The sequence below is a fragment of the Channa argus genome, chromosome 23 (assembly GCF_033026475.1).
Source record: "Channa argus isolate prfri chromosome 23, Channa argus male v1.0, whole genome shotgun sequence".
NCBI classification, from domain to species: Eukaryota; Metazoa; Chordata; class Actinopteri; order Anabantiformes; family Channidae; genus Channa; species Channa argus.
Genome location: NC_090219.1, coordinates 2,540,393 through 2,568,089, shown reverse-complemented (window position 1 = coordinate 2,568,089; position 27,697 = coordinate 2,540,393). Strand labels below are relative to the sequence as shown.

Here is a 27,697-nt window from a genome sequence, read left to right as displayed (position 1 = left end):
AAGTGTCAGGCTTACACTTTGGTTGCTAAGAGGAGCTGGTTCCTTGACATCAAGTCTGTGGACGTTTTCCTGGAATAGGCCAAACAGAGGGAGGTAGAGGGTGGCGAGTCTTGCCTGTTGACTCTAAAATGAAAAACAAAAAATTATTGAGAAAGAAAAAGTCCTACTAATTTTAAATGATCTTTAAAATTTAAGTCCACAAATCCGATTGGTCAGAAATGTAGTTAGGCCGAGAGAATTGAAACAAAAAACATTAAGGCTGTGGTTTAACAACAACAGTGAAAAGACAGGCTGATGCTGTACTCTATCTGATTATTGTGATTGATTGTTGAAGGTATAGTTTACTCAAGCTGCAGAACTCACTTTGGACGCATAGCGGTCGTCAAACGTATGTTTGATCATCAGTCTCTTGAGCACCTGGATGGCAATCTGACGGATCTCTCTGAACTCCTGAAGAGCCCCACCCACCTCCCTCAGCAGCAGCCCCACAAGGAAGTGGTTTCTACAGAAGTCATCAGTCAGAGAATAGTCCAGCTGGAGATCTGCAGCAAGCATCAATCAATAGAAATAACATTCAGAGAAAACAGGATGCGGAGTACAAGCATAATACAGACTGGACTACGCTAAGATGGAAATAATGTAAACTGTCTTTATTGTTTTACCTTGAAATCTCTGTATTCTGCCTTTTCCAAAGGGCATGGGCAGATTAAGAGGAACATAATGTTCATGGTTGCACACCACCCGCAAGAACTCAAACTTAAACTCATACAAAGTCTGGTGGGAATATAAGAGAAAATATACATACATTAGCTTTACTTTCACTTAATTAATAAAACTTTACAGATTTTCAACTTATATCATCATACATATATATGAATGGAATAAAGCTCTGCCTTCTCTATATTTAAGTACATCTCTGCTTCTAGATTAAAATCTCAGATAGATGAAATTGTCAGGAAGAGTATTTTAGTTTAGATTATGTCATCTGGAAGAGTTCTAAAGGAGCAGGTTGACCAAGACCCCCACCTATCTACTATGAGGAAACAAAGAACATAATTTTAAGTGAAAAAATAATCCAGATGAGATCATCCTCCAGCTAGAAATAGCTAGAATCAGGTAGATATTTTAATGTAGGGAAGACCAAGAAACAAACTAACACCACCCATAAACATATACTCTACAAACTAATGCCATAGGCAATGCAAGTTAAAAACTGTTGAAGTTGCCCTTTTTAAAGAAAAGCGGTAGAAGCTTTCAACCTTGGGGTCACCAGGCACAAAGTAGTTCATGTAGTTGTTGATCTGTTTGAATACAAAGCCTCTGTCCATGAAGGTGAAGCAGCGCTGTATGAAAAGGGAATAAATACAGTAAATCAACAAATTTTAATAAATGCAAGCTGAATTATCTCTTTAATTGACCAATTAATGTTTTAAATCAAGTTATTTATCAACCAATCTAGAGTAGCTATCATTTATAGATAGCTCTATATCCTCTTCCATGTACAAATTAGGGGAACACTGCTTTGAAGGTGTTGATGCCAACCTTGATGAAGACTGCCAGGCTGTGATTGGCATTGCGAGCTGCATCCAGGTTGTCCTTGTATTTCTGAGTGATATGTGGCATCAGCATATTGACCAGAGTTTCCACTGCATGGTGAAATGATGCAGAAAACCGCTGGTTCCTAGAGAGCTGGCCAAGGAAAACAAAATGAAGAGGAGGAGAGGATTTGGGCTTTAAAGAAAAAGGTTAGAAAACAGAGTAGAAAGATAATACAAGACTTACTTTGACCTTCCCACCCTCTATGAGATAATGAGCCATTGACTTCACCAGAGCTTCAAAGAAGTACCATGAGTGCTGCAAAACAAACACAGTCATTGTGAAGTTCAAAGGTTCGATAATGCCAAAAATTTAGTAATCCTTAATCTTAGCCTTTCTTCACATTTTTATAAAACAGAATATTAACTTTTAGTTTCAAGCTTTTACCAGTATTTTATAAGCTAATTATTGACTTGATAGAAGTAAATGGAATAGCTAACGAATTGTGGGATGTGCTTACTGTGAAAGGGGTGGAAAATCACTGTCTAAAATTGTCTGTGGTACTGAACTTTCTACTTGGAGTGGTACTTAAATATGTTGTCTATTTGTATCTATATACATCTATATCTATCTATCTATCTATCTATCTATCTCTCTCTCTCTCTCTCTCTATATATATATATATATATATATATATATGTTTGTGTGTGTGTGTGTGTGTGATCCATTTGTTCATATATATATTTCATTGTGATTAAGTTTCCTTTAAATGTTTTTACCTGAGTTGTGAACAGTGAAGTGAAGTGAACAGACACATAACAAAACAGAAATGTTTCATTGTTGTTAACTAAATGTTTTCCATCTACTTCTTCCAAAACCAGACTGTTGTGTCCCTTTTTAAGATCATGTATAGCCTATTTACAGTCTATAATGATCTTTTTGTGTTATATAATAATCTGCCATAAGTCTGTCAGGAAGCATTAAAACTTTGTAAACTTCACTCTCTCTGTGGTTGCCCTTCTAGCAAGAAATAGTAAAGAATGTAGGTTACCTTCAGCAGCTTATTGCTAGTTAGGAAGTCTGTTGATGGCTTGAGTATGGCTGTCATGGTTTTAGCCAGCTCCTCATGAACTGTTTTCACATTAGTAGAAGAATATGGCTCTGGCTTAAACACAAACTGGGAGTAGAGGGGAAAAAATCCATATCCTAATCTTAATTTCAACAGAAACAGGAACACATTGTCTGGAAATTCATAAATATAGAGAGAAAGGACTGTACCTTGGCATAAGATCTCAGGAAATGTTCAAGTCCCTCTTCATGGCATTGTGCTACAATATGAACCATTACCCTGAAGAGGCAAAAGGCAAAATATATAATAACCTTAAAATATTAAGAGGGATGAGGTAGGGCTTCCTTGGAGAATAGGCATTTAAGGCACTGACTATGACTAACACTTCCTTTAACACACTTTTACAGAGCCTCAAATATCATTCATACACACTAAGATCTACTACAACAGATACATTAAACAGAGTCAATGAGGCACTATCTAATAACAATGAGGATTTTAGCTACTAATAAAACACAGGGAATGAACTACACTGAAATGAGAATCTGAAAATACTGTCATTAAAATGTTTTCTATCTTATTAAAATAGTTCAGAAAATGGCTGTATCACATTTTCTAGTGCTGAAAATCCTTGTATGCGCCTGTCTGCATTTGTGGTTTACCTGGTCACATTAACAGCCACATCCTCATTTGTGGTTCTGGTTAAAACACAGAACAACTGGTTGAGGATGGTGGGCAGAAAGTTGACCATCACATGACCTTCCATTGCATGGAGACTCTAGAAATAGGGGGAAGAAGTAAGAAAAGAAAAGTAAACTCTGGCTTGTACTAGGAATGTTAGATGAAAAGATATTAATGAGGCATGAACAAAAGGTGTGCTCCATTTTCCCTTGGGGAATTAGAAACAAATGGAGCTTTGCATACCTTTAGGTATTTAACCAGCTCCCCCTCTGATGCTTGTTCTGACTTCTCAATGCTCTGACAGTGGTGAAAGAAGTTGTGCAAGTGCTGGTCCTAAAGAAAACATGTTCTTTTAAACAGGTTTTCTGCACTGATGTTTTACACAACATCCCGCAATGATGGACGACAATCATAACAATTAAACAGATACTAAATACTTTATATGTGCATACCTGAGTGTAAACTGTTGAAACAAGATGAGTGGAGACTTTGAACAGAGGTTTTCCTCCATCCACCCATTTGATCTCAGAGCCAGAGTGCTGCAATGACAAGTAGGCAATAATTACTAGACTCTGAATAAAATCTGCACTGTTGATCAATCATTTACATTATTTATAACATTGAATTACTTCAGAATTTAATTTTTTTTTAACAGGAAGTGAAAGCTGGGTATATAACTCATCAAATAATCATTTTGTGCTAAATATATTCAAATTCACCAACCTATATAAGATATAATAAGATACAATTTTTATTGTCATTGTACTTGTACAATGAACATCCCAGACGGAAGGGGGGGTGAAAATCTTATGACTTAGGTGTGAGGGCCACCAATGATGGCCATAGCCATCCAGGTACAGCGTGCTCTGAAGTTGTCCTCTAAGATGGGGAGCTGGGAGCAAGTGGTCCTCTCTCCAGTCTTAATAATTTGCTGGAGAGTTTTCTACGGTAGAGCCAGAGTATTGTACTGGGGTGCAGTAAGTAATGACACTCAATGACTGAGGTGTAGAAGTTCACCAGCAGTTGTTGTAGGAGTCATGCTTTCTTCAACAGCCTTAGCAAGAGTAGCCTCTAAAGCCCTTTTTTGGTCATCGCTAATGTACTAGCAGTCCAATTTACGTTCCAGCTGATGACCACTCCAAGGTAATTGTAGCTCTGCACAACTTCTACCATTTTACCATTGAAGTGAATGAGATTATAGGCAGGGAGCTTCAGCTTTCTTTATCTTGGTCGCATGCAGGACCAGGTTGTTGTCCCAGCTCCAACTCACCAAGTTCTCCACTTCAGCTCTGTAGGCTGATTCATTGTTATTGGTGATCCTGCCTACAATGATGGTTGTGTCTGCAAACCCAAAGATGTTGTTGGTCTGATGTGAGGGTTTGAAGTTGAATGTATAGAGGGAGAAAATGAGAGGGCTCAACACACAGCCCTGCAGAGCTCCTGTGTTCAGTGTGATGACTGGTGAGACTTGTTTCCCCACAGTCTATGGTCTGCTGGTGAGGAAGTCAAACCCCCAGCTGCACAAGTTTGTGTCGAGGCCCATGTGGCTCAGTTTACTGACCAGGTTATATGGGGGAATGGTGTTGAAGGCAGAGCTATAATTAATGAATAGCATCTGCACATATGTGCCCCGCTGCTCCATGTGGGAAGGACCAGTGATACAGTGTCCTCTGTTGACCGGTTTGCCCTATAAGCCAACTGGTATTGGTGAAAGGCGGGTGTATTATTGTTTTTATATGTGCCAGGATAAGTTGCTCAAAACACCTTAATACCATCGGTTTCAAAGCCATTGGCCGACAGTCATTGAGCATCATTACTTATTACTGTTCATGATTACTGATTACTGTGGAGCGTGATTACTGTCTGCTTTTGTACTGGAATAATTGTAGCTGACTTGACGCCCTGCACTCCAGCGAGGTGTTGTACAGGTTGGTGATTACTGCCCATCCTGGCACTCCATCTGGTCCAGTAGCCTTGTGTGGGTTGATGTTCCTCAGTGATTACATGTATCCAGTGCTCCTGGTGAATGTCCCTGTGATTTCCACATGGTGTCTGGGCAAACCTGCTTAAGAAGTGGTTGAGCTCCTCAGGGAGGGGCTGTGTGTGTTGGGATGCTGTTGTTTCCCGCATAGTCTGTGATTGTTCCGGTGCCCTGTATTGATCCATAGTTTGAGGTTGGTCAGTGTATGTATTTTCTTCTCTGTGGTTACAGTACTTATGCAAAAACTGATGTACTCCAGCACTGATGAAGCATAACTGTTTAAATCTGTGTGATTGTTGTATGTCACTGTCAGCCTGAATAAGTCCCAATCAGTCTCCACAACGGAATCTTGTAGCCTGCACATTGCTCCCTCAGGCCAGATCCTGATGGTGTGAACTGTGGTCTTTACTCTAGCAATGAGGGGTTTGTAGGTGGGGGTCACAAACAGGCTGATGTGGTTAGACAGGCCCAGGTGGGGGGAGGGTGATGCTCTTTAGCCCTTTGTTATATTACAGTAACCATGGTCCAAGATATTATTCACTCTGGTGGGGAAATCTATGATTTGTATAAGAGGTAATTTTCTTAAAACCCAAGGTTTGGTAGGACAACTGTCTTAAAACATTACATTACAAAACCATTATGCGGCACTGATTTCACTCCTAAGGCAGATTATATTTTAATATTTTATTATAATTATTATCTTATCTTTTTGTTAATTAAAATTAAATGTTCCCCCAGTTGGCAGTGTAATTGGTTTACAAAACCAAAAACTAAAGGAGTCACAACACAGCAGTCCTGACCATAAGCTTTAATTAAATTTATAGTCAGCCTACTGTATTAACCCTCAACATTAGGGGACCTTAATTCTAGATGCTTTTGTTAATAGATTATTTTGAAACATATTTTTATGCTTTGCATGTACAAGTTTTTTGGACCTCTGCATGGTCACAGTCCAACAACAATCAATGTGATCTTCATCCATTAACCTCTAAATGTATCTCAACCAGAGTAATACGGCAAAATACTTTGACCTAAAAACAATATCGTTCAAAAGCACTCATATAAACTATTTAACTTAAAAGAAACAATACTGAAGCATGAATGAATTGCCAATAATAATAATAAAGTTAATAATCAAGAGGACAAGAAGAAATTCTTTATACCAGTATTCCAAGAGGGTCCTCGATTCCCAGCCCTCTCCTGTCCTTTTGTGCATGTTGATTCCACATATAACACTTAAAACACACTAAAATACCAAAATACATTTTTATTTATTTTATTGTACCTTGGTGACACCATCCTGGGAGCCAAGGTACCCAGCAGGAAGATTGGCAGCCACAGGCAGCTGCTGTTCATGCATGATAACTCTCCCGTCCTTTAGTAGAGGCAGCCATGCTGAACCCACTGTGGGGGCAAAGCAATAGAGACGCATGCTTGTAAATTAGTAGTAATTAGTAATTGGTAGTAGTACTAATTTACTAATTTACAGCTGTCTGCAGTATGTCTCCACACTCATAAAAACAACCATTACATTGTGTAAGCATGCTTGTATTAACCTGTTTTACCTACATTATGCATAACAGGTATTTATATTAATTGATTTTGTATTTTGCAAGAGACAAAAAAAATGTTGGTGGTTGGTGCTGGTGTGTTTTCATTATGACTTAGGACTTAAAAATCCTACCTGGTGTCTCTACCAGGTCTTTCTTTTTGCTGTTGCTGTCACAGCTTACATGATAGAAAGTGAAGAGAAGGTGATGCTTTTCGTGGAGCTGAGTCGGCAGCTCTATCTTTATCTAAAGATAAAAAAAATACATATTCCACAGGTTGGTTCCCCATTACAGAGGATCCTTTGTTCAGACAAATGAAAGTGTACAGTATAATGTCTGTAGAACATTTCCGGTGAGGTCAATTAAGAGTTGAACTGAGCTCAAACAATATGAGGTAGAGATACTACCTCTATATGAAGTATAATTTTGTTTCTGAATATTACGATATCTACTATACTGATAAAACTCTAATTATTAGTAGCATCAACATATATATCAAGTACCTCATCGTAGAACTCAGGGTTCTGCTGGTGGTGCAGCACAGCCGCATTGGCTTGCTTGATGAACAGAGGACCTCCAGGACGACCATAGATGCACTGCAGTAGATGAAAGAGAATTTAGTGTATTTTAAACATAACCATTGGAGTATAGTACACCATATAAAGAGTATAGAAAAATACAAGTGAGAAACACAGCAACACAAATAGTCATGCAGGAACTGTCTTGTCTGCTTATTGGTTAAAATAATCTGGGGCAGGAATACGAAAGTAAACACAGGACGTAGATTCTGCTCTGTCTTTGGGAATATTTATATACGTGACACATTGCAGTGACATGCTGTCAACTAGCTTTTTAGCCAAAACATACTATTTTGGGCCAGATTGAGTTCAAATCAGGTTCTCACCACAAACAAGGACTCTATAGTTTGTTTGGGCCCGACAGAGGCCACATCGAGTAAAGGTTCTCTGTGCAGTTGTTTTGGTCTGCAGTTAGATTCAATTGAAATAAACAAGGTAGGTTTGAAAAGCCCTTTAGTCAAGTGTGTTTTAAAGCGAGACCAATAAATCCAAGATAATAAGTTCCATGTCATCCCTATTCAAGTCCAGTAATCTCAAGTCAAGGCCAAGTCATATGTCATGACAACTGAGTCTCTAGTCAAGACAGCAAGGTCACTGAGTCAAATCAACAAGTCTTAAGTCAAAACTCAGCAAATCAAAAGTCAAATCTCAAGTCATAAGCAACAAAGGAACAATCAGAGGTCAAGAGCAACAAGTCTCAACTAAATATAAACAAGTCAAAAGTCAAGCAACAAATCAAAATCAACAAATCAAGTGGCGACAACAGGGTTCAATAATTTCTAGCAAGAATCAGAAGGAAATTTACAAAAGTAATGAATGCTGGCCTAAACAGTTTCATGTCTGAATGTGATATGTTCTGTAGAGTGAAAATGAGAAGCCATTAAACTCATACTTTTAGGTTGTAGGTTTGAATTTTATCATTTTAATGCAAGCAACTGAAATTTGCTGCAAAATTTAGTAATTTTCAAACTCACCTTCAGTGGCTGGACCTCATCTTCATCAGAATCCTTGAATTCAATGCAAACAGCAATATTCCTCGCCTGAACAATGGATATTACATATTATAATATAAAAGCATAAACCAGGTCCATGACATCCCCCTTAGCCTAAAACCAATTTTTTCACCTTATGCTTTTGTGTGTGCATTTAACATGTCAATGACTTAAATAAGGAGGGAAAACATTGCAGGCAAAATATTGCAAGCTCTCATTTAAATTAAAAGCGGGCAGAGAGAGAGATGGTTGCAAGAAGGCAGGTTGGTTTTCTATATGGAGCTGACTTAGTGAAAATAATATCCCAGTATTAATATATTAATCAGAAGCCATTCCACTGTGTAAGGATAATTCTATCCAGCTTGGCTAAATGAGCTTAATGCAGCTGCCAGTTGTCATGTAGGCTAAAAAGGAAGACAAAATAATGATGATAAGAGAATGCCTGCCAAACAAAAGCATTATGTTCCAATGAGAATAAATCATATGTTTTGGAATAATATATTATCTTGCATGTAAACATATCTCCAATTAAAGGTCCTTCTTGGTTAATGTTTCATTAACTCCTAACTGTAATTACCTTTGGAAAGGATTTCTGCCCATCATACTTGAGGTGTTTTGGGTAGATATAGAGGTGGTTTTTATAGATGGTGAATGGTTGGGAGCACTTAGCGATGCAGGGCACAAACTCCTCCACCTCTAAAAGAGCGCTGCTTGGCCCATTGCTTTCAAAGTTTCTTAGTGGGATGTAAGAGGAAGTGACACAATCTGCAGGCAGGAAACAAGAGGGGTTATTACAGGATTTAAGGTTAATGTCTGATGATTAAAAATAGATGCTTTAAGGTCATTCTGTAAATATTTAGAAGGCTTTACTGGCTACATCCAGGGACACACTGTCTATAGTTACATCTAAGGTCCCTAGGAGCACAGGGAGTTTGGCCATTTTCTCTGGTCTGTTGGGAAAGAACGAGAGAAAGAGTGCTTACAAAATACACTAAACACATTTATAGTGATATCTTTAAAGAGGGAAAGAGACGGTCTAAAGCTTACTTTCTGAAGTCAGTAAGCAGTTTGAACATGTCCTCATCTGATAACTTGCTGCTGTCCTGTCTGTAAAGAGCTGAGAAGCGAGCACTTTTGTCCAAATTTCCGGAAGCATCTTTAAACACAGGCCTGCAAAGACAGAGAAAAAAAATCCATAAATTTACAGGAGAAAGACCACTATGCTAGAGTGGTTAGCACTGCTGCCTCACAGCCCTGTGGCCTTTCTGTGTAGTGTTAGCATGTTCTTCCTATGCTTGCGTGGGATTCCTCTATATAATTTGGCTTCCTCCCACAAACTAACAACATGCATCGTAGGTTAAATGGGGAATCTAAATTGCCCCTAGGTTTGAATGGTTTTCATTCTGAGTATGTCTCTCTGTGTTTGCCCTGAAATAGACCTGGTGAACCTTGCCTCTTGCTCTATGACAGCTAGGATAAGCTCCAGCTCCTCCGCAAACTTAAACAGGATAAGTGGTTACTGATAATAGACAGATAAGGGATGGATGGAAGGTTACATTTCAGATTTACACTAGTGTTTATTACATTTGTGCCTCTGAACAGACTGTGGGCATCTAAATGTGAAGCTCTTGACTTTTAGAAGATATACCATAAAATGATCATCTCTCGTTAATGGTACAACAATGTCTGCCTACTGCCAGATGCCCTTTCATTCCATATCAACAATGTGGATATTGTCACTGTTAGATTATGAATTTATTTTTATTAATATATCAGAAAATGATGAACTATTGTATATAGTAATGTTGTTGTGTAACTGTACACCAATATGCTAATTGACTTTCAGCCATATAGTAAATGGGTCAATTCACCAAAATGTAAAATATTTCTATTAAAGCTAGCTTTGTACTACAGATTTATACAGTAGTGTTCTCTACCTTGCAGCCCAGGCAAATGGCATCCTGTACTGTCCCAATCTGCTGCAGGCAGTTTTGGCATTCTTCAGCACCTTTTGTGCTATCTAAACACAAAAAACACAGGAGATTCTTTATTTTAATCAGATATGTGAATTTGTGTGATTTACTATCACATCCTCATCACATCCTTTGGTAATGTTCATACCTTAGCAGAGTCTGAGCTCTTCATATATGGGTCAGTGCAGTGGGTAATACCCCCCTGAAGGACCTTCTCAATCCTAGCCACTAGGAAGATCTCTGGATGAGGGCATGTGACTGAAAACACCCCCTGTCTGGGGTAAAGAAGAGCCCCCTCTGGGAGTCCAACGGCAGGCCTGTGGCCAATCAGTGGACCATCAGTACTGCTGCCATTGATTTGCAAATCTTGCCCCCTCACTGATCCTGATGTCATTTGTCGGACCAAAGGATGGTTGAGATCTACATGAAAGTCAGCTGAGATCTTTCTACTGTTTTGGACGTCGAAGAGGGACAGGACCACATAAAAAGGCTCAACCTTTGATCAAAGAGGAGAGGAAAGAAAATATTACAGAGTACTTCTCATTTTCCACTAAGTTGAAATGTACCACTGATGTAATTTATCTTCAAATTCACTCTTTCCATTACACAAACCCATTTGTTAGTAAGTATGTGTGTGGATGTGCCAGAGTTAATAGCTGTGGTTTCCACACTGAGTGTAGAAAGATTCTTTCTTCCACAAAGAGAGGGAACTTGGATAGTGACAGCAGTAAACCAACCTCAGGCCCACCAACCTCATGGTGGGAGGCCCAGGCTGGATGCCACAGTAGCAACCATCATTATACCAGTTTTGACATGGGCCAGACAAGAAGGCTATCTGAACTGTCTGTGACCATCTTTAATGATTTACACCTCATTTACTAAAGGTCATGCTGGAAAACATCTTTCTATGCATGCAAATACATGTGCATTTATGTATTACCTTTCTTATAACTAGAGTTTTAATAAACACTTTTGACTTTTGACTATTTGGCTTTTATTGAAACATACATTAGTTGTTGGTCCCTCTTCATTTTCTGCCACACAGCCCTGCAGGTTGAACGACAGGTCATTACAGCTAACCAGGAATCTCTTCCCAAACTTCTCTTCAAACTTACGCACATCTGGCTCTATGCCAGAAAAGTCAAGTTTCTGTGGAATAATATGAAGAAAAAAGAATGTGGTTATGAAAATGATAAACGGACTCGCAGGAAGTGAAACAAATACTCATTGGTATCAGGTGTGATCTTAATTACCTGTGTATCAGGGTCCAAAGTAAACAGTTTCAGACGAGCTTCACTTCTCATTTTGGACTCAATATCTCTGGCGGTCTGTGAAAAATAAACAAACAAAAAAAATGTGGTTCAACAACACTGCAGAGCTTACAGTTCTTAACACATTAAATATCCATACTAGTCACACAGAGCATAGCACACTCACTTGATTCAAATGCCGTACTGCATACATATCTGGCTTTTTAGCGACTTTCTGCCATTATGTGCTTCAGCCAGTATTGTGTGGCTGTTCCTGCATTTCTTGGCACTTGTTCGTGTGCTAGATATTGTTTTGTTCTCTTGAACTTTGTGATGCCATTACAGCTTATCAAAGTTAACATATACATATACATAGATATATTTGTATATGTTAACTTTGTCACAGAATACACATTGATGTTTATTTTCATACTTCCACATTACACTGCTGACTGTCTACACCAGTGTTGGCCACATCTGGTCTCAACATTTGGAAACCATGCACACTATACCAGATGTTTGCTTAGTTAGCAAACACCAACAGCAAAGCGTGGTGGACCTGTAAACTGCTTAGCTATTCTACTTAGTTAAGACTGCTTCACATGTGAAGTCATGTGAACATCAAATGTAACTCCCCAGCAGGTGGACCAACTAATCCACATAGGATGAGTTATTTGGTTTTGTGATGGGAAACAAACAGGCTACCTGAAAGCTGTCTTGAAAATTTCCAGAAGAGAGGTCTGTTTTTCCATGCTCCTCATCTGCTGAAGAGATCAACATGAGCTCTGTTAGCTGAGGTCATTATGTAAAAACATGTTGGTATGTTGGTCTCTTGTCTCTCTATGATGAGGGAAGGAAATGTATGTAAAGCAGTGATAATTAAGCTGTTTATCAAGCATTAATGATTTCCGTGAAGAAGCATCCTTCTCTAGAGAGAAATTACTCTACAGGGAAATTAAAGAGGCCGCAAGTGCAACAAGCATCAAAAGACATGGAGACAAACAGATGAAAACAAATGTAAACCATAACATAGGAAGGAATATAAATACATGCTAAATAACTGAGCTGTGTAAAGAAAAAGATGTCAGAGAAAGTGGGGAAATATGAACAAAAAAAAAACCCACCATCATGCAGGTCTCCATTCCTCTTTTCCTGCATGGCTTGTTCAAAGCTGCTGTGGAGAATCTTGTTGAGGATGCTGATCCACTCATCCATCTCTGCTTCACTGTCTGCAGCCAGCAAGAATGTGCTCTTATCCTGCATCTTCAGCTCAAAGGCAAATCGACGCACTTTGCTGTTCTAAAAGGACAGAAATACAAACTTGGGATTTCATACAGTATATCCATTTTCATCTTCTTTCTTAAATTCACCTCTAAATGATCTTACTATGGTTCTATGGTTTTATAGGCCTCTCTGTATAAGGAACTTTACCTGAACAACCCCCATACACGAATCCAGGAAGATGGTTCCTTTGGGATCTTTGGAGGTGTTTTCATCTTTGTAGAAATTGAGGTTGTAGGATCCATCTCCAAGCTGAGCGAGATGGAAGTATCTTCTCTTAAAGGACTGCAGGGAAGAAATAGAGAATGTTAACCAAATTGTTCTTTCCCCATTTAAAATTGCAGCACTGGGGGAGAAGGGACTTGGGAAAGCTCAAGGGTTAAAAGAAAAAGCATGTCAAGTTATGGGCTCCCCTATGAAAATTCTAAATTAATTTCCATATGTACTAAGGGAAAAAACAGAAGTTAAGTTGCTATTGCTTACTTTAGGTTTGTTTAAACAGCAGAATCAACTTACACTGTAAATTTGTTAATTGTTGCTGTTTCGTGTATTTAACTGTATTACACTAGTTGTAGTGAAACTAGTTGTAGTCAACTTAATATTTTTTCAATATAAGAGTGAAGACTTTTGATGTTGTAAAGATCATTTATATCTAAAGCCCTAAACCCTTTAAGGACAATGTATAAATAATTATTTGCTGTTTTCCAAGCAAGCCGCACTGTCTCAACATAGTGTAAGGTCATTAAAGCTAAAATCAATAGTCAGCATTACATGTTAAAATGGATTATGAAAGGCTGTGTTCCTTTAAGTGGTCAAAAAAGAGTAGAATGAATGTGGGTGGCTGGTCAAGCAAAAATCTACCATACCCACCCGCATAGTAACACTGATTGCACTGTTCATGTTGCCTTTGTACAACCAGCCATGTTTAGATACTCCTCCCTTCTGAGATCCAAGGGAGGCTGTGTCCTACAGGAGAAGTAGATCACACATTAGTACATGTATACAGCATTTTATTGAATTAAGCATATATACTGTAAGCCTTTCAAAATTATGCACACTCCCACACATACATTCATTTACACATTAGGGCTCAAAATCTGCTGACTGCCCCAGAGACCTGGATTGACTGTCTGTTCAGTTCTGAGAAGATTCTAAAAAGAATCACCTTCATGAAGATCATCATTCATTAACTGTACACTTTTCTAATCTCAGGAGACTTCAGCCAAGACAGCGTGTCTATTAAAGGTCAGGTAAATCAGTGCTGGTGGTAATTGGTGGAACGGGATGTTCCCTTAAAATGCTACAAATGTCATGAAGTTAGCTATTTCAAGAAACCACAAGGGTCTAGAACATTAGTTAAAACAACAAAGATTTAGCCTGTTAAAGATGAATGATATTAAATAAATCAATGTAGGACCATAAATTAAGAGTCATGGTAATTAACACTTCAATATTTTCAAACATTGTGGGACAAACAGGGTTTCTCAAGCAAGAAAAAGAGGCTCCCAATTAATAAACTTACTTCCTCTTTTTCCACATCTTCATCCACCTCAAACAAGTGAGCTGTCAGTTTCTCGGGTCTCAAGATCTTACTGAAAGAAATGGGAAGAGATTACAGATTTGGAAACTTCAACTTTATTCACAGGGCATATCATTGAATAATTGGTATGCTAAAAATAATAATAGAGAAGAGACAATTAGCTTAGTTTAGCATACAGTTTCTGCAAGCCATATATAGCCAAATATAACAATGCCTGCAACATGGTTCCCAGCCGTTTATCCTGACAACAATTACTTTTACTGTAGCTATGTATTGCAACCATTTATCCATTACAAAATTTTCAGAGTTAAACTCAACCTGTTCACACTGTTAATTGCAACATGTGGTATTAACAACTGACTCTAATGTTTTTTAAGTGTTAGTAATCATTCCTATTATTCCTACTTTTTAAACTAATATTCACATGTACGCCCTGCCAACTGCAAAATGTAATAAAAGTACCCATGTTGAGAATCCCTAGTGTGCTGCATAACCTTAAAAATAACTTATTGCGGAAAAAGGAAAGAAAAAAAAAATAAATTAAATGTTTACCTAGCCATACTATAGCATACAGAAAAAAATATGTTTTTTTGGTAACAGAGCCTGCCCAAAGAGGGAGCTTGTTGTTTTTGGAAAATGATATGATCAAAATTTTTGATCTAGCAAGATTCTAACTGCTGTGTTTTAGACCATATGAAAATGTAATGTGGCTCAAAATTATAAGCCAAATTAGTGATTGAGTGTCCCCAAGAAATCTTCACTTATGTTTCAGAGTGCAAGTGCAAAATACCCATTTGTACTGTATATTCTCCAGAAGTCTATTGATAGACATGAAGTATTGCAGCTGCTCCCTGTACTTGTATAGGCAGCTCTAACCCAGGCGGACAAGTTGCCGTTTGACCTTTATAAGACCATGCAGGCTCTTGAGGACTGTTAGCATAAACGGTGTCAAGGCCAGGGCTTGGATAGATTTTACACTACAGTGTTTTTAAGAAGACACACAACATCTGTAAAGCAAATTCCTGTCCTTAAGGAAAGTGGCCAGAGCCAAGGACATATAGTGCATTGTGGAATTTCCTAAGGATTAATAATATCCATCTACAGTAGTCCCAGAATAGCTGTGCTTATCCTTGCTAGAAAAACATAGGAAACATGGGACCTATTATTGTTGGATGAAATTGGAGCCACCAAGACACAGATTTCCGTGTTTCTAGGGTTCTAGCTAAAACAGCTAATTTGGCTGTAAACAAAGGGAAACGTCCCTGAACAAATAGCATTTTCAATGTGCACTGGAGGGCCATTGTAGAAAAGTGTGCTGCACAGTGCACATATATACTATAAATTCCAGAGAACTTCCACTTTATGCCAGTTTTTTTATCTGCTGTAGTAGTGTCTGGTGGTGACCTCAATTATTCAATCTGTGAGTTAAATGTTTAGTTTTTCCCAATATTTTGCTTTATTAGCAAATAACTGCAAATATCAGCCTCAGCTCTATTTTGCATGATGATAAATATTATACCTCCTAAGCAGCATGTTTATAGTGAATTTAAAGAGCCTCACAGAATGACTGAGTGACTAGAATGGTTGTAGACTTTTATGGAATCTGAGTCTGATCCTCCAATATAATGGGTTAAATTTATCAATTAACCAATTAACAAAAATTGGGGCTGCAATAGGACTGTGCAATATGACAAAGTATTTATATTGTGTTGTAGGTAATTTTATATTCCCATAACAATATATATCCCAATAGAGCTTTTTTTCTTTAATTCAGTCAAATTACCATTCCAGCTTAAAAATTGCAAGTAGCTTTCGATAGCCAGTCAACACCTGTAACTGTGTTGCAAGTTTATGTTAACTTCAGTAATAAAAAAGCGGATTAAAGTGAGTGAATTGAAACTGAGAGCTTTGAATCGACAAACCAGGGAAACAGTCTAAGCCTCAGAACACCTGAGAAACAGACACACATATACATTGGCTGTGGACAACACAACTACCACTTACTTTGGGAGCTGACGGAAGTCACCAGAATACTCCTCATACTTGTAGTTAACCACATGCCAGTCAGACTTGTAGGTTTTAATACACTACAGAGACAGAAGGCAAAAAGGGGGTTGAAGGGTCATTTCAAAGTTCAATCAAGTACTAGTATAATCGGAACAGAGAACTACAGAGAGTACTAAAAAGAAAAAAATAATCACTTTTCTCTACTGTTTTTACTACTTTACTTTAGTTATTATTTTACTTTACTGTTCTTGGACCTCAATTTGTTTTTGAGGGTAAAAATGCTTAATTCCTTCACATTCTGAAACAGAACATCTGATTTGTACAAGGACGTGCAGCTGCACCAGATGTAGTTCTGATGTAATTCCTGGCTGTGGCCATGGGGGACTATCCCCTATCAGGCTCCATCAGGCCGCGCCCCAACCAACCCCAGCACACAGCATCTCTAAAACAACATGACGCAAATGAAAAATCAACTGAGGACATCTGTGGCCAATACAACTCACTGTCAGGAAACATTTGAGGGTGGAGAGCACAAATGCAAGTTCATTTATAGGCTAACAGCAACATTTTTAACATGCACCATATCAGGTTTTCCTTGTGTCTAAATCATGTCAGGAGTCAACAAACATTTTTTAAAACTGTCTGTCATAAATGCTAATCTGCTGCTTTTCTCCATATATCATAAACCCTTGGTCGCATTGATGCTGCGATGTATGTGATATGTCCTCATATGTGTATGTGTGTGTATGTGTCTATGTGAACAGAAGTAAAGCACCTGTAGTTGGGTGAAAGCAGAGACAAAGACTGACTGTACTCCAGACAAAATATTAGAAGAGGGCCTCGGACCTGACAGAGAGCCTGAGGCTTTCGCCAAAATGGACGGATAAAGTATGGACAAAATATTCTTATCTCCTGGTATGTATTAGTTTTACCTCTTGAACAAACAGTAAGTGAGCTTCTTTCTCTGCGGTCTCTGGCACAGTGGAGAACTGTGTCCTGCCCTGGCGCCATAGGGTTGAGATCTAAGGAGAAACATGGAAAGCAGACATGAATAACAGACAAATATAAGTGATTGGTACAGCATATTCATCCTAGTAGTGTTTTTGTACTTCAGAGCAAATTGACTCACACAGCTTTGCATGTATGTTTAGTGATGTTTTTATGGCTGCTTGTAATTATATGAAAGTTTATTGATCCCCACAGGGAACTTTTCTCTGTGTTCCCTTTTAAAGTAGGGTTAGGAGTTCCATCATTCACTCACATGGTCTTTCCTATCACTGCTATGCTAATTACACACAGCTCTTCCTGTCCTTTCCACCGGACGACTCAACTCTTTCATCACGTCTTTTCTGCCTGTCTCTGACATCTCAGCCTGGATGAGCGAGAGACATCTTCAACTCAACCTCTCCAAGACTGAAGTCCTTGTCTTCCCAGCCAGACCTTTGACGCAACACAACATCAGCATCAACATAGGATCTACAGTGACTGTCCCCACTAAGTCGGCCAAAAATTTGGGTTCCTCATCGACGACCAACTGAGCTTATCTCCTCAGACTTGCCCTCTACAACATCAGGAAGATCAGATCCTACATCACGGAATATACAACCCAACTCATTGTACAGGGGCTGGTCATATCTCGTCTTGATTTCTCCAACGCTTTGTTGATGGGGTTACTGTATCCACAATCAAACCCTTGCAGATGATCCCAAACGCAGCAGCTCGTCTCATTTGCCTACAGGGTGGTTAACTCAACTGCTCCTACTTACCTCACTCATTCAAGCCTACAAGCCTTCCCGCCCGCTGCGGTCTGCCAACGAACCATGTCTCGTGGTCCTAGCACCGCACAGAAGACACCAAGCAAAACTTTTTAGCGCAATGATCCCACAATGGTGGAACGAGCTACCAAACTCTGCACGCTCAGCAGACTCTCTCCCAGTATTCAAAAAACTGCTGAAAACAGAACTCTTTCACATCTTCCTATGCAATAAAATCTATAAAAAAAAAATTAAAAAAACTTTTCTGCTCTTTCTCGCACTTGCATCTTGTGAAATGTGAACACTTTTCTGATAGGACTTTGATTTAATCTTTTCTCCTTGACTATGATTTTTGCCTTGTACCTCACTTGTAAGTCGCTTTGGATAAAAGCGTCTGCTAAATGACTAAATGTAAATGTAAATATATTCATCAGACTTTCTTTTCAAATTGAGAGTCAACTGCCGTAACTCCAGGTCCTACAAAAAGCCACCTAGGCTTGCAGACATTTTTTAATGCTTAGGTAATCTTTTTATGCCTTTATAGTTTATAGTATCTTGTTTTTACAATACATATGAACCAGGTATAGTCTGCGAAACAAAACAGTTAATGAGGCATAACATAAAAAAACAGAGAGTGGAGAGCATGAATTTATGATGACATGATAGACTAGCTGGGGCGATTGTGGTGCAGGAAGAGCTGTTGTCTACCAATCTTGCAATTTTTGGTTCAAACCCTGGCTCCTCCTCCCCCTTGAACAAGACACTGAACCCCAACTTGGTTGCTCCCGGTTATTGTTGGACAGCTGCATAGCAGCTCCCGCATCGGTGTGTGTGTGTGATTGTGAGTGCAAATGGGTGAATTGGGCAGCTGAACACTTGCTGCCAATATTCAGCATGCTGTTTTGTCTGCCCCACATGATTGACTACCTCACCACTTAAAATCCTCAGTCTCCTCAGCTTCATGTCTATCTCATAGATCTATTTCCCCCACCAATTATTCTGGTCTTTTTCGCCCTTGCAGTCGTGAATTTGTGTTTTCTGCTCACCAGGTCATTTCTTGTCCTCTACCTCTAAACATGCTCGCCCCACTAGTTCTGTTTAGAATAATCTTGATGCTAATTTACATAGCTCAGGTATCCCAGTTAGAATAGGACTGTGAAACATATAAGGATGAACTCACAAAACTGCAACAATAACGTCATAAAGATTGTGACTAAAGCTCCAGGACCAGTATCTATATTAATGCAACACAGGAAGCTGAACATGGCTTTGATTAATGTGAGATCTCTCTCTAATAAGACTTTTATTCTTAATGATTTCATCACCTCTACGGACCTAGATTTCTTGTTTGTCACGGAGTCCTGGCTACAACTGGGTGAGCACAGTCAGCTGGCTGAGCTGTGCCCTCACAATTATGACTACTTTAGTTGCCTCAGAGCCAGCGGACGTGGTGGTAGACTTGTTGCTACTTACAGGAAATTCCTTAAATGTAAATCGTCTTGTGAATCGTCTAGTGAATTCTCTTCCTTTGAAGTGCTCCAGTTCAAACTTAGTGGCCCATGCCTGCTTTCATTTGCCATCATTTGCCCCAGGAACAGCTAGTTCCTTCTTGTATAAAATTTCAGATTTTTATCTGGTCAAATTTAAAGTATGATAGAGTTGTTCTTTGTGGTGACTTCAATATTCAACTCTGACAATTCTTCTGATAATATTGCTAAAGAATTTTTAAATAAAAGGAAATCTTAATTTTCAGCAACATTAGCTGGTGGTCACACTCATGATCTTGTTTTTAGTCTGGGTCTTGGAATTTAAGAACTGAAAATTTTGGATATGTCCGTATCTGACCATAAGCCTATTGTTTTTAGCTGTGAATTACAGATTGTTAAGGACTTTCCACATCCCAAGTGTTCACGTGTGTCCAATGAGCACTGTGCCATTAAGTTTTGTACTTAATTCTTCGGAAGTGGCATTCCTTGACTCCACCTGCCTTAATGAAATGGTTGATGATTTTAACTCACTTTGTGTGTCAACCTTAGACCGTATAGCTCCTTTAAGAAACAGACCTGATCCATTGACCCGGAAGCAACCATTGATTAATGAAAACATAGGAAGTTGTAAACAAGTATGTAGAAGGGCTAAGGGTAAATGGAAGAAATCTGGTCGTACAGTGCATTGTATTATAATGAAAGAAAACGTATTGCTTTTCAATACGATGGTGAAGGATGCCAGAGCCTCTTACTTCTCACAACTCATCTATGCCATTCGTCAAAATCCCAGATTTCAATTTCATACTGTTGATAGGCTTGTTAACCCTCTACCCCCTCATGCCTTTGCCAACTGTGTTGCTGATTGCAATAGGTTTTTATCACAATTTGTTTCCAAAGTTGAGAAAATTAGGGGTGGTATCACTCAAAATCCTTCATGTCTGTATGTGGTCTGCCCTTATCGGAGCTTCCTGAACTATTTCTCTACTGTTACACTGTCTGGGCGACTGTGGCGCAGCAAGGTAGAGTGGTTGTCCACCAATCTCACAGTTGTTGGTTCAATCCCCGGCCCCTCTGGTTACATGTCGAAGTGTCCTTGAGCAAGACACTGAACCCCAACTTAGCTGCTCCCGGTGAGTGTTGGCCAGCTGCATAGCAGCTCCCCCATCGGTGTATGAATGTGTGTGTGATTGTGAGTGTGAATGGGTGAATAGGAAGCAGTGTAAAGCGCTTTGAGTGCCAATAGGTAGAAAAGCGCTATATAAGTGCAGACCATTTACCATTTACCATTTAACCTACTTGATACAATATCTCATATGAAAGCATCAACTAGTCCACACGACATTGTTCCAACAAAATTTTTACTGGTAGTGTTAGACTGCATAGCACCATACTTATATACATATCGTATTGAACAAATCACTGAGTACTGGTGACTGGTACTAGTGCTGTTGGATTTAAGTGCTGCATTTGACACAGTAGGTCGTAATATTCTGTTGGATAGACTGAGGCACTGGCTGGGTATTTCGGGCACAGCGTTAAACTGGGTTACTTCATATTTGTCGAATAGGAAATCTTGTGTTTCCATTGACAATTGTATGTCATCCCCCTCCCCCTCTGAGTATGGTCAATACTTGGCCCAATTCTTTTCTCAATCTTCATGCTTCCACTGGCTGATGTTATACGCAGACATAATATTTGATTTCTCTGTTATGCCGATGACACTCAGCCGTATCTCCCTATTACTCTTATGGACCATAGGCTGAGTTCTGTAGAAGATTGTATGTTCGATATTAGAAATTGGATGTCCTTAAAAAACTCAAAGTTAGATTACTATAAAAGTCACATTATAATTGTTTAATATAAAAAATGTAATTAAATATTATATTAAATATTATATTAAATATTTTAAAGTTTCAACAGTGTTTAACACAGAACTAAATTAGAACTGGCAGACTATGATAAATTAACACTAAATAAATGTTCAAAGCAGATTCTATTCACAGTTTTAGTTTGTTTTAGTTCCTTGTCATTACAAGCAGGGGGCTTTCTTTTACACACTTTGCATTATCTGATAGCAAAGATAGTTTCTGCCTCCCCTTTTCTTCTCCAACAGTCGTAATTTTTTTCTCTCCATGTTTCATTTGATAGTACAAGCAACAACCTGCCAAAGTGCCAGATAGTTTTGCAGTTCAGATGGCAAAAGTACTAACTGCTGGTACAATTTACAGCAGTAGTTGTGTATATGATGCTGCAGCTAAGGTGGCCTCCTGAATATCTCTATATAGGCTGTATAATTTCTAACAAGTTTAGGGAGATGATAGAACAGACGACCCTCGCAAGTTGAGACAGACGGGACCACTGGGAAAATTCCAGAATGTCCTGATGGCAAGTCTGTGCTTGTTCACGCAGCCTGCCTGTTTAACCAGTCACTGAGAAGAGACTTTTACTGAAGTGCACCGCTGTCAATCAACTGTGAGCAAGAACTGCTGGCTGCCAATTAACAGCATTCCTTTCTCAGTCATTAAACCCAGCTTTTGATGGCTTCAACTGGGCAACATGATTTGGTTCACACAGATAGTGACGCTGTGGGGATAGAAACAGTAATGCCAGCTCAGAAATACATCTTACCCTATACCTGGCTGTAAAATAAAATCTAATGGCAGACTATTTACTTTAAGTCTGCTCTAAGTTCAACGTTTTGCTTAAGTTATGTCTGCATGTATACTATTCTGCACAAAAGCACTTTAGCACTTTACCCCCTTTTAGCTGCATCCATGCTGCTTTCTTGTGCATGTTATGTGTACTGTGTGTGTGTGTGTGTGTGTGTGTGTGTGCGCGCGCGTGTGTGTGCACGTGTGTTTGTGTGTGTGTATGTGCAGCACGAACACATGCTTGACGCATACTGTGAATCCAGCTGGCTCCACCTTTTTTATAAAATGTAAGTCCAGTGATGTAAAACACATGGCAGGTTAGACAGATGGATGGACTGGGTTGGGCCAGACTCCCACACATATGCACACACAGTCTTGGGCAGTTACTAATGGCTGTGCACTGTACATGGCCTTGTAATGAAAAACATTCATCATCTACTGATTGTGAAATAGCCTCAAAGGAGAATGTAGGTTGTAGTACTCCATTGTTTAACATACTTCATCCAGACAGAAGGAAATACTGCAATTCCTGGGGCCTGTTCTTAGCTGTGGATAATAATTTGATGCTATTTACAGGTAAAATAAATCAGTGTTCATGTTCATTATAATGAAGGAACATGTGAGCCCTTGTAGCTCAATAATGTTTTTCATAATGTTTAATGTTTGTTTTGGAAAAGAAGAAGAAGATTAGACTATCCATACATACATAATATAGTAAATAATATTTTTAGTAACAAAAACAGGTCTTTTGGGTGAGTTTGATTACTTGATTTTTCAAAATCTGAGAAATGAGCATGAGTCTCTTTCTCTCTCTCAAACTGGGAGTGAAGACCGCAGAGATCCATCCCAGGGCTACAGTGATGTAATGTTGACACAGTCTTTGAGTTCCTTTGAACACAAGAGGTGGATCTACAGAGAGTGTAAGCATGAATGTGAGCTAACAATTACATGCAGTGCTTGTCAGAATCAAATGTTTCACACATTTTTCAGGGAAATATAATTTGTCCATACAGTTTATTTGAGATCAGCTCTGCTGAGCTGTTGCAGGACCTGCTATTGTAAAAGAAAAGGTTCACAATTTTTCAGGTCTGTCTTCAGTCAATAGTCAGGTTTCCATACCAACAGTGAAAGAGCTCTTACTTGCTGTCACCATACTCCTGTTAATACTAGACATGACATGAGATCACTTCCTGAAGTCCTTCAAATGGAAGTCATTGAGGCTGAGTTTATTATATAAAGTGGAAATCTTCCAAGGTTAAAGTGAAATTCCCTTTTTGTGTTTTCCTGTTGAGCAGTAGTAGAAGAAGTAAAAACGGGATAACACTTGTATTAAAAAACTGCAACTTTGAAAAAACTTACTCTAACTGATTTAGAAGACTGAAGCCTTTTGTCTGCGAAATTTTTGCCTATGGGTCTATTCAAAATTCAAGATTCAAAGTGTTTATTGTCATATGCACAGACAGAAAGCATGTTTCCCTATGACTGGGGATTTTGAACTGTGAACTGAAGCAAGACACAACTTTAGTTCTAATACAATGTTTAGCGTGTCAAATTCAACGCTATGTTTCAGGGTAAAGTCTATAAATTCTTAATAACTGCTAGATAAACTAGTGCTTTATTATTAATTATTATTATTAATTGCCATACAATCATTTTCAAACCTTTAGCAATAAGTATCTCAACTGAGAGAAAAGCTGCCCGTTAGTGCCACCACCTCAAAAGTAATCCACCATATAAACAGGCATTTACTGGAAAATTATAGGATTGAGTTATTCAACAATAATAGTTTTAGCAGGAAAAAATTATTCAATGAACAGCTAAGAGTTCACTCAACAAAAAATATTTTAACGAAACTTGCAAACTTCACCGCATGCATTGTTTCAGATAAAGTCTGTTCAATTTAGTACTGTGAATAACCTGTGATATATATATATATGTAGCCAGAAATATGACTTCAAGCACTCATGTTAGGCTAAAGGTAGCTTCAAAGGAAATCATATGTGATTATTTTATCTACAGCTTGTTTGCTCTGCCCCCAAGTTGAAAAAAAAATTAGTGCATTTGAAGTTCTAGTGAAATTTTAATTTTAACTGGAATGCAAATGTAGAACAATATATTTGTGAATGCCATATTTTCAACAGACAAACAGTGGTTTCAAAGTTTGTTTGTTTTTTCATGAATGTGAACATCCACTTTTTACCAACACAAGACTCAAATCAACAGAGCATCAATTATTCTCTCCTTGTCTTACGTGGAAGTCGTCAGTGGGAAACTGCAACATGTCCCGCAGAACATCACTGATGATCTGGGTCTTCCTCTGCAGAATCACATTCTCATAGTCCAGAGGCTCTATGATCTTCGGCTTTACCTAAAGAAGCATAGGACAACATTAGTCCAGCTACTGTATCTTTAAAGCTCTCTTTAAAAATGTTTTTCTGGATTTATAATAAAATGACTGCATGCTCAGAACTGTACACAAACTGTAATATGGGTGTGTTTCAATGGGTTGGGGGATATGTTTCAAAAGGAAATCTGGAGTATACACGATGTCTGGACAACAAGTTCCCATTGTCCTTTCAAAGACTAACTGCTTGACATCTACATCAGCAGGAACTGGCACAGACACAGACATTAATGTGGGTTAAGTGTGGAAGAGATACAGAAAGGGAGGGATGGATAAGTGAGAGGTTGTGTGTCATTGTACCAGTCACTGTGTCATGAGCTCACATGCAAAACCTGAACTATACAGTAAATAGAGGTCCTAGCAGTTCTGCAAATCTCTTACCAGAGAATCTCACAGAATGGACATTGTCTCCTCTTACTGAGCGTAGAAAGGAAAGAAACACAGTCCAAAGAGGATGCCAAATTCCAAAGTAAATTCTTATACAGAGAGGGTTTTGTACAGTAAACATTAAGAGCATGTAAGATAGCAGAGCCCGTAGTTCATGATCTAACAGAGATGAAACTAGTGCTACAGACATCTGCTCTAACTTTGTACAAAAAAGATCCACGGTTAGTCCTACAGCATGTCTTCCTCCAGAATGTGTGATAGGAATATTAGAAAATAATTCTTCACATATGAAACACTTGTAGCTGTCAAATCAAGGTAGATTTTGGTATCTTACTTACTACTTACTAAGTTCTTGATAGTATAAGTAGCAAACTATTGTTTCTTTGTGGGGGAGGATCTTACACACCTTTCAGGTATAAATAACAATGCCCGAAATAAAGAAAACAAAAGAATGTAGCAGCAGTTGCACTTTTCAGTGCTCGTTGTGTACTTTGCTAAAGTGTAAGAGAATGGTCAGATGTCTGACAGCACAAGTACAGGATTTATGAGTGTCAATACAATGTCGACGTGTAACACTGGAACAACAAAGAAAATGTCCTAAATTGGTAATTAAGAATAACTGCTAGCTAACGATCTGCCTACTGAATCAATGATCTAATATTAGTAGTTTTATCAAACAAACAAAAAAACTGTCAGCATACTAACATGCCCTCACTAACAATGCTAACGTGAATATGCTAAATGCAATATTTTGTACCAGTTCATGAGATACTGAAATGTTTTACGTAATAAGTCAAAAACTGAACCCGTTGATGGACCTAGATGTAATGTTCACCAATGTCATCCTCTGGGTTTTATGAATAACAGTGGACACCGCCATCCCTTAGAGCAAAAGCATATTTTCCATATGCATAACTGCTCGTTCACTCGACTCATTAAGTGAAGTTAGAAAGACACAAAACTATCAGGCTTCCCACCATGCATTGTTGTAATAATAAAAAAAGTTAACCATGAGGTTAGCAGGGATTTCTGTCCCACCTGCAGACACTTAGATTGTTACTAAAAGCAGCGTCAAAATCCTGTCTTTGTACTACTATAAATGTATTATCTTGATTTTAGTGAACTTGTTTTTGCGAATTCAGTAAATGTAATTGAGATTGTTTTAGATTTTTAAAACTCATAAACCATGCTGAATATAATTTTTACCGCACAAACACCTATTGGCAGTAAGATGTGGCCATTAATGACATAGTATTACTTTATGTTTTTAAATCAATGTATTTTCCTTCTCCCCACATTTGGCCACTGGGTGTGAAAGTGATTCCGGGCACAAGACACTGGATTGGCTCCAATGGAAACACATAACAACCTAAGGCCAATTAAATAGATGTCTGACCATAGATTGGCATTTTGATTCATCTGACCAATTCTCCTAATGATGTAATGAAAATATCCCTCGATCACTCTCCACCCAGTGGATGTAGAAGATCGTCTGATAGGTAGAAAGTCATCGGGTCTGATTTCCAACTGGACAATTGCCATTCAGACAGAAATAACAACAAGCAGCTGTGTAACCTGACAGTAATTATATCATGTGAATACATATCAGAATTAAGTGATAATCTATTTAATCTATTTATTTCTTCATGAAGTGAACAACTAGTGAAACTGTAATCATTGCGCCTACTTTGCAGACAACTTGTCTAACTCCATAACTCTGACGCACATGAGCAGTAAATGAACAAAGGGAGCTACAATTGCTCCATTTCTAAAAAAAGATCAACTGTCAACCCCCTGGAGAAATATACCCCAAAGCTGCTATTTCCTATTTCCTTCCAACCTATTTATAAAAACCTTAAAGCTGCAGAAGGGAGTTTAAACAAGCAGATTTTTAAAAAAATCCAAAATTTTCTTCTATGTGTGTATAGCACACCACAGACTTACCACTGCCACCTGTGATCTAGGTTCAACATCTCCCTCAGTCTCTGCCAGGTTCCTGTACTGTTGTGGAGACTCTATGACCATCTCCCTTTTGAGGGTTTTGGCTGCCCGGCCCTGCATGGTGGTGAGTGGTGTCTCTGTATAGTCAGATGTTACACTGCAGGCACACTGCCATGGCAGAGAGTTGCCTGCAGTCTGTGAAAGTTGCGAGAGCGGTGCAGATGTCCAGCGAGATTTCCTCTATACGCAATCATAACAGTCCGGCCTCTCTCTCCCTTTGTGCCTCTCATCAGAAAGACAGCACCCCTCCCACCACACAGCTGTGCAGCCGTGAGGGCTTGTGTGGATTTTTGCATGTATGTACAGTATGTGATTTGTGAGAGGAGTGGAGAAGGAATCGACCACTCCTCTATTAAAACCTTAGCCAAGGCCCAGAGGTTATGTCATCATCTGCCTGTTCCACTTGCTTTTGTGTGACTTGAAAACATAAAGTGATAAAAGTAAGGAAAGTTTTTCTGTAAAAATGTGTAGCCTATATACTGTATCTATTAAGCTTTTTATTTGCTTAAAGCTACCTGAAACAGAATTTAAAAATGTAGACTCCGGTGTCCAATTGCCCCCCCCAACCTAACTCT

At 38.7% G+C, this 27,697-nt stretch overlaps 1 protein-coding gene across 1 annotated transcript in view; it reads right to left on the bottom strand.

Moving 5' to 3' along the window:
- Nucleotides 1–27,370, bottom strand: part of LOC137108679 (dedicator of cytokinesis protein 9-like) — a 42,026-nt gene extending 14,656 nt beyond the window's left edge. Inside the window, 31 exon segments of the mRNA XM_067493563.1 lie at nt 16–123; nt 364–542; nt 663–774; nt 1,260–1,343; nt 1,543–1,689; nt 1,783–1,854; nt 2,588–2,713; nt 2,815–2,884; nt 3,268–3,383; nt 3,530–3,619; nt 3,739–3,825; nt 6,553–6,671; nt 6,952–7,063; nt 7,321–7,413; nt 8,370–8,435; nt 8,965–9,152; nt 9,258–9,337; nt 9,435–9,557; nt 10,325–10,407; nt 10,509–10,856; nt 11,369–11,509; nt 11,614–11,688; nt 12,316–12,374; nt 12,735–12,909; nt 13,042–13,176; nt 13,762–13,857; nt 14,414–14,483; nt 16,436–16,518; nt 17,371–17,460; nt 24,582–24,698; nt 27,066–27,370. Coding sequence (XP_067349664.1) covers nt 16–123; nt 364–542; nt 663–774; nt 1,260–1,343; nt 1,543–1,689; nt 1,783–1,854; nt 2,588–2,713; nt 2,815–2,884; nt 3,268–3,383; nt 3,530–3,619; nt 3,739–3,825; nt 6,553–6,671; nt 6,952–7,063; nt 7,321–7,413; nt 8,370–8,435; nt 8,965–9,152; nt 9,258–9,337; nt 9,435–9,557; nt 10,325–10,407; nt 10,509–10,856; nt 11,369–11,509; nt 11,614–11,688; nt 12,316–12,374; nt 12,735–12,909; nt 13,042–13,176; nt 13,762–13,857; nt 14,414–14,483; nt 16,436–16,518; nt 17,371–17,460; nt 24,582–24,698; nt 27,066–27,182 — 3,561 coding nt within the window. The 5' untranslated portion in view covers nt 27,183–27,370.
- Between the last annotated feature and the right edge of the window lie 327 nt (nt 27,371–27,697).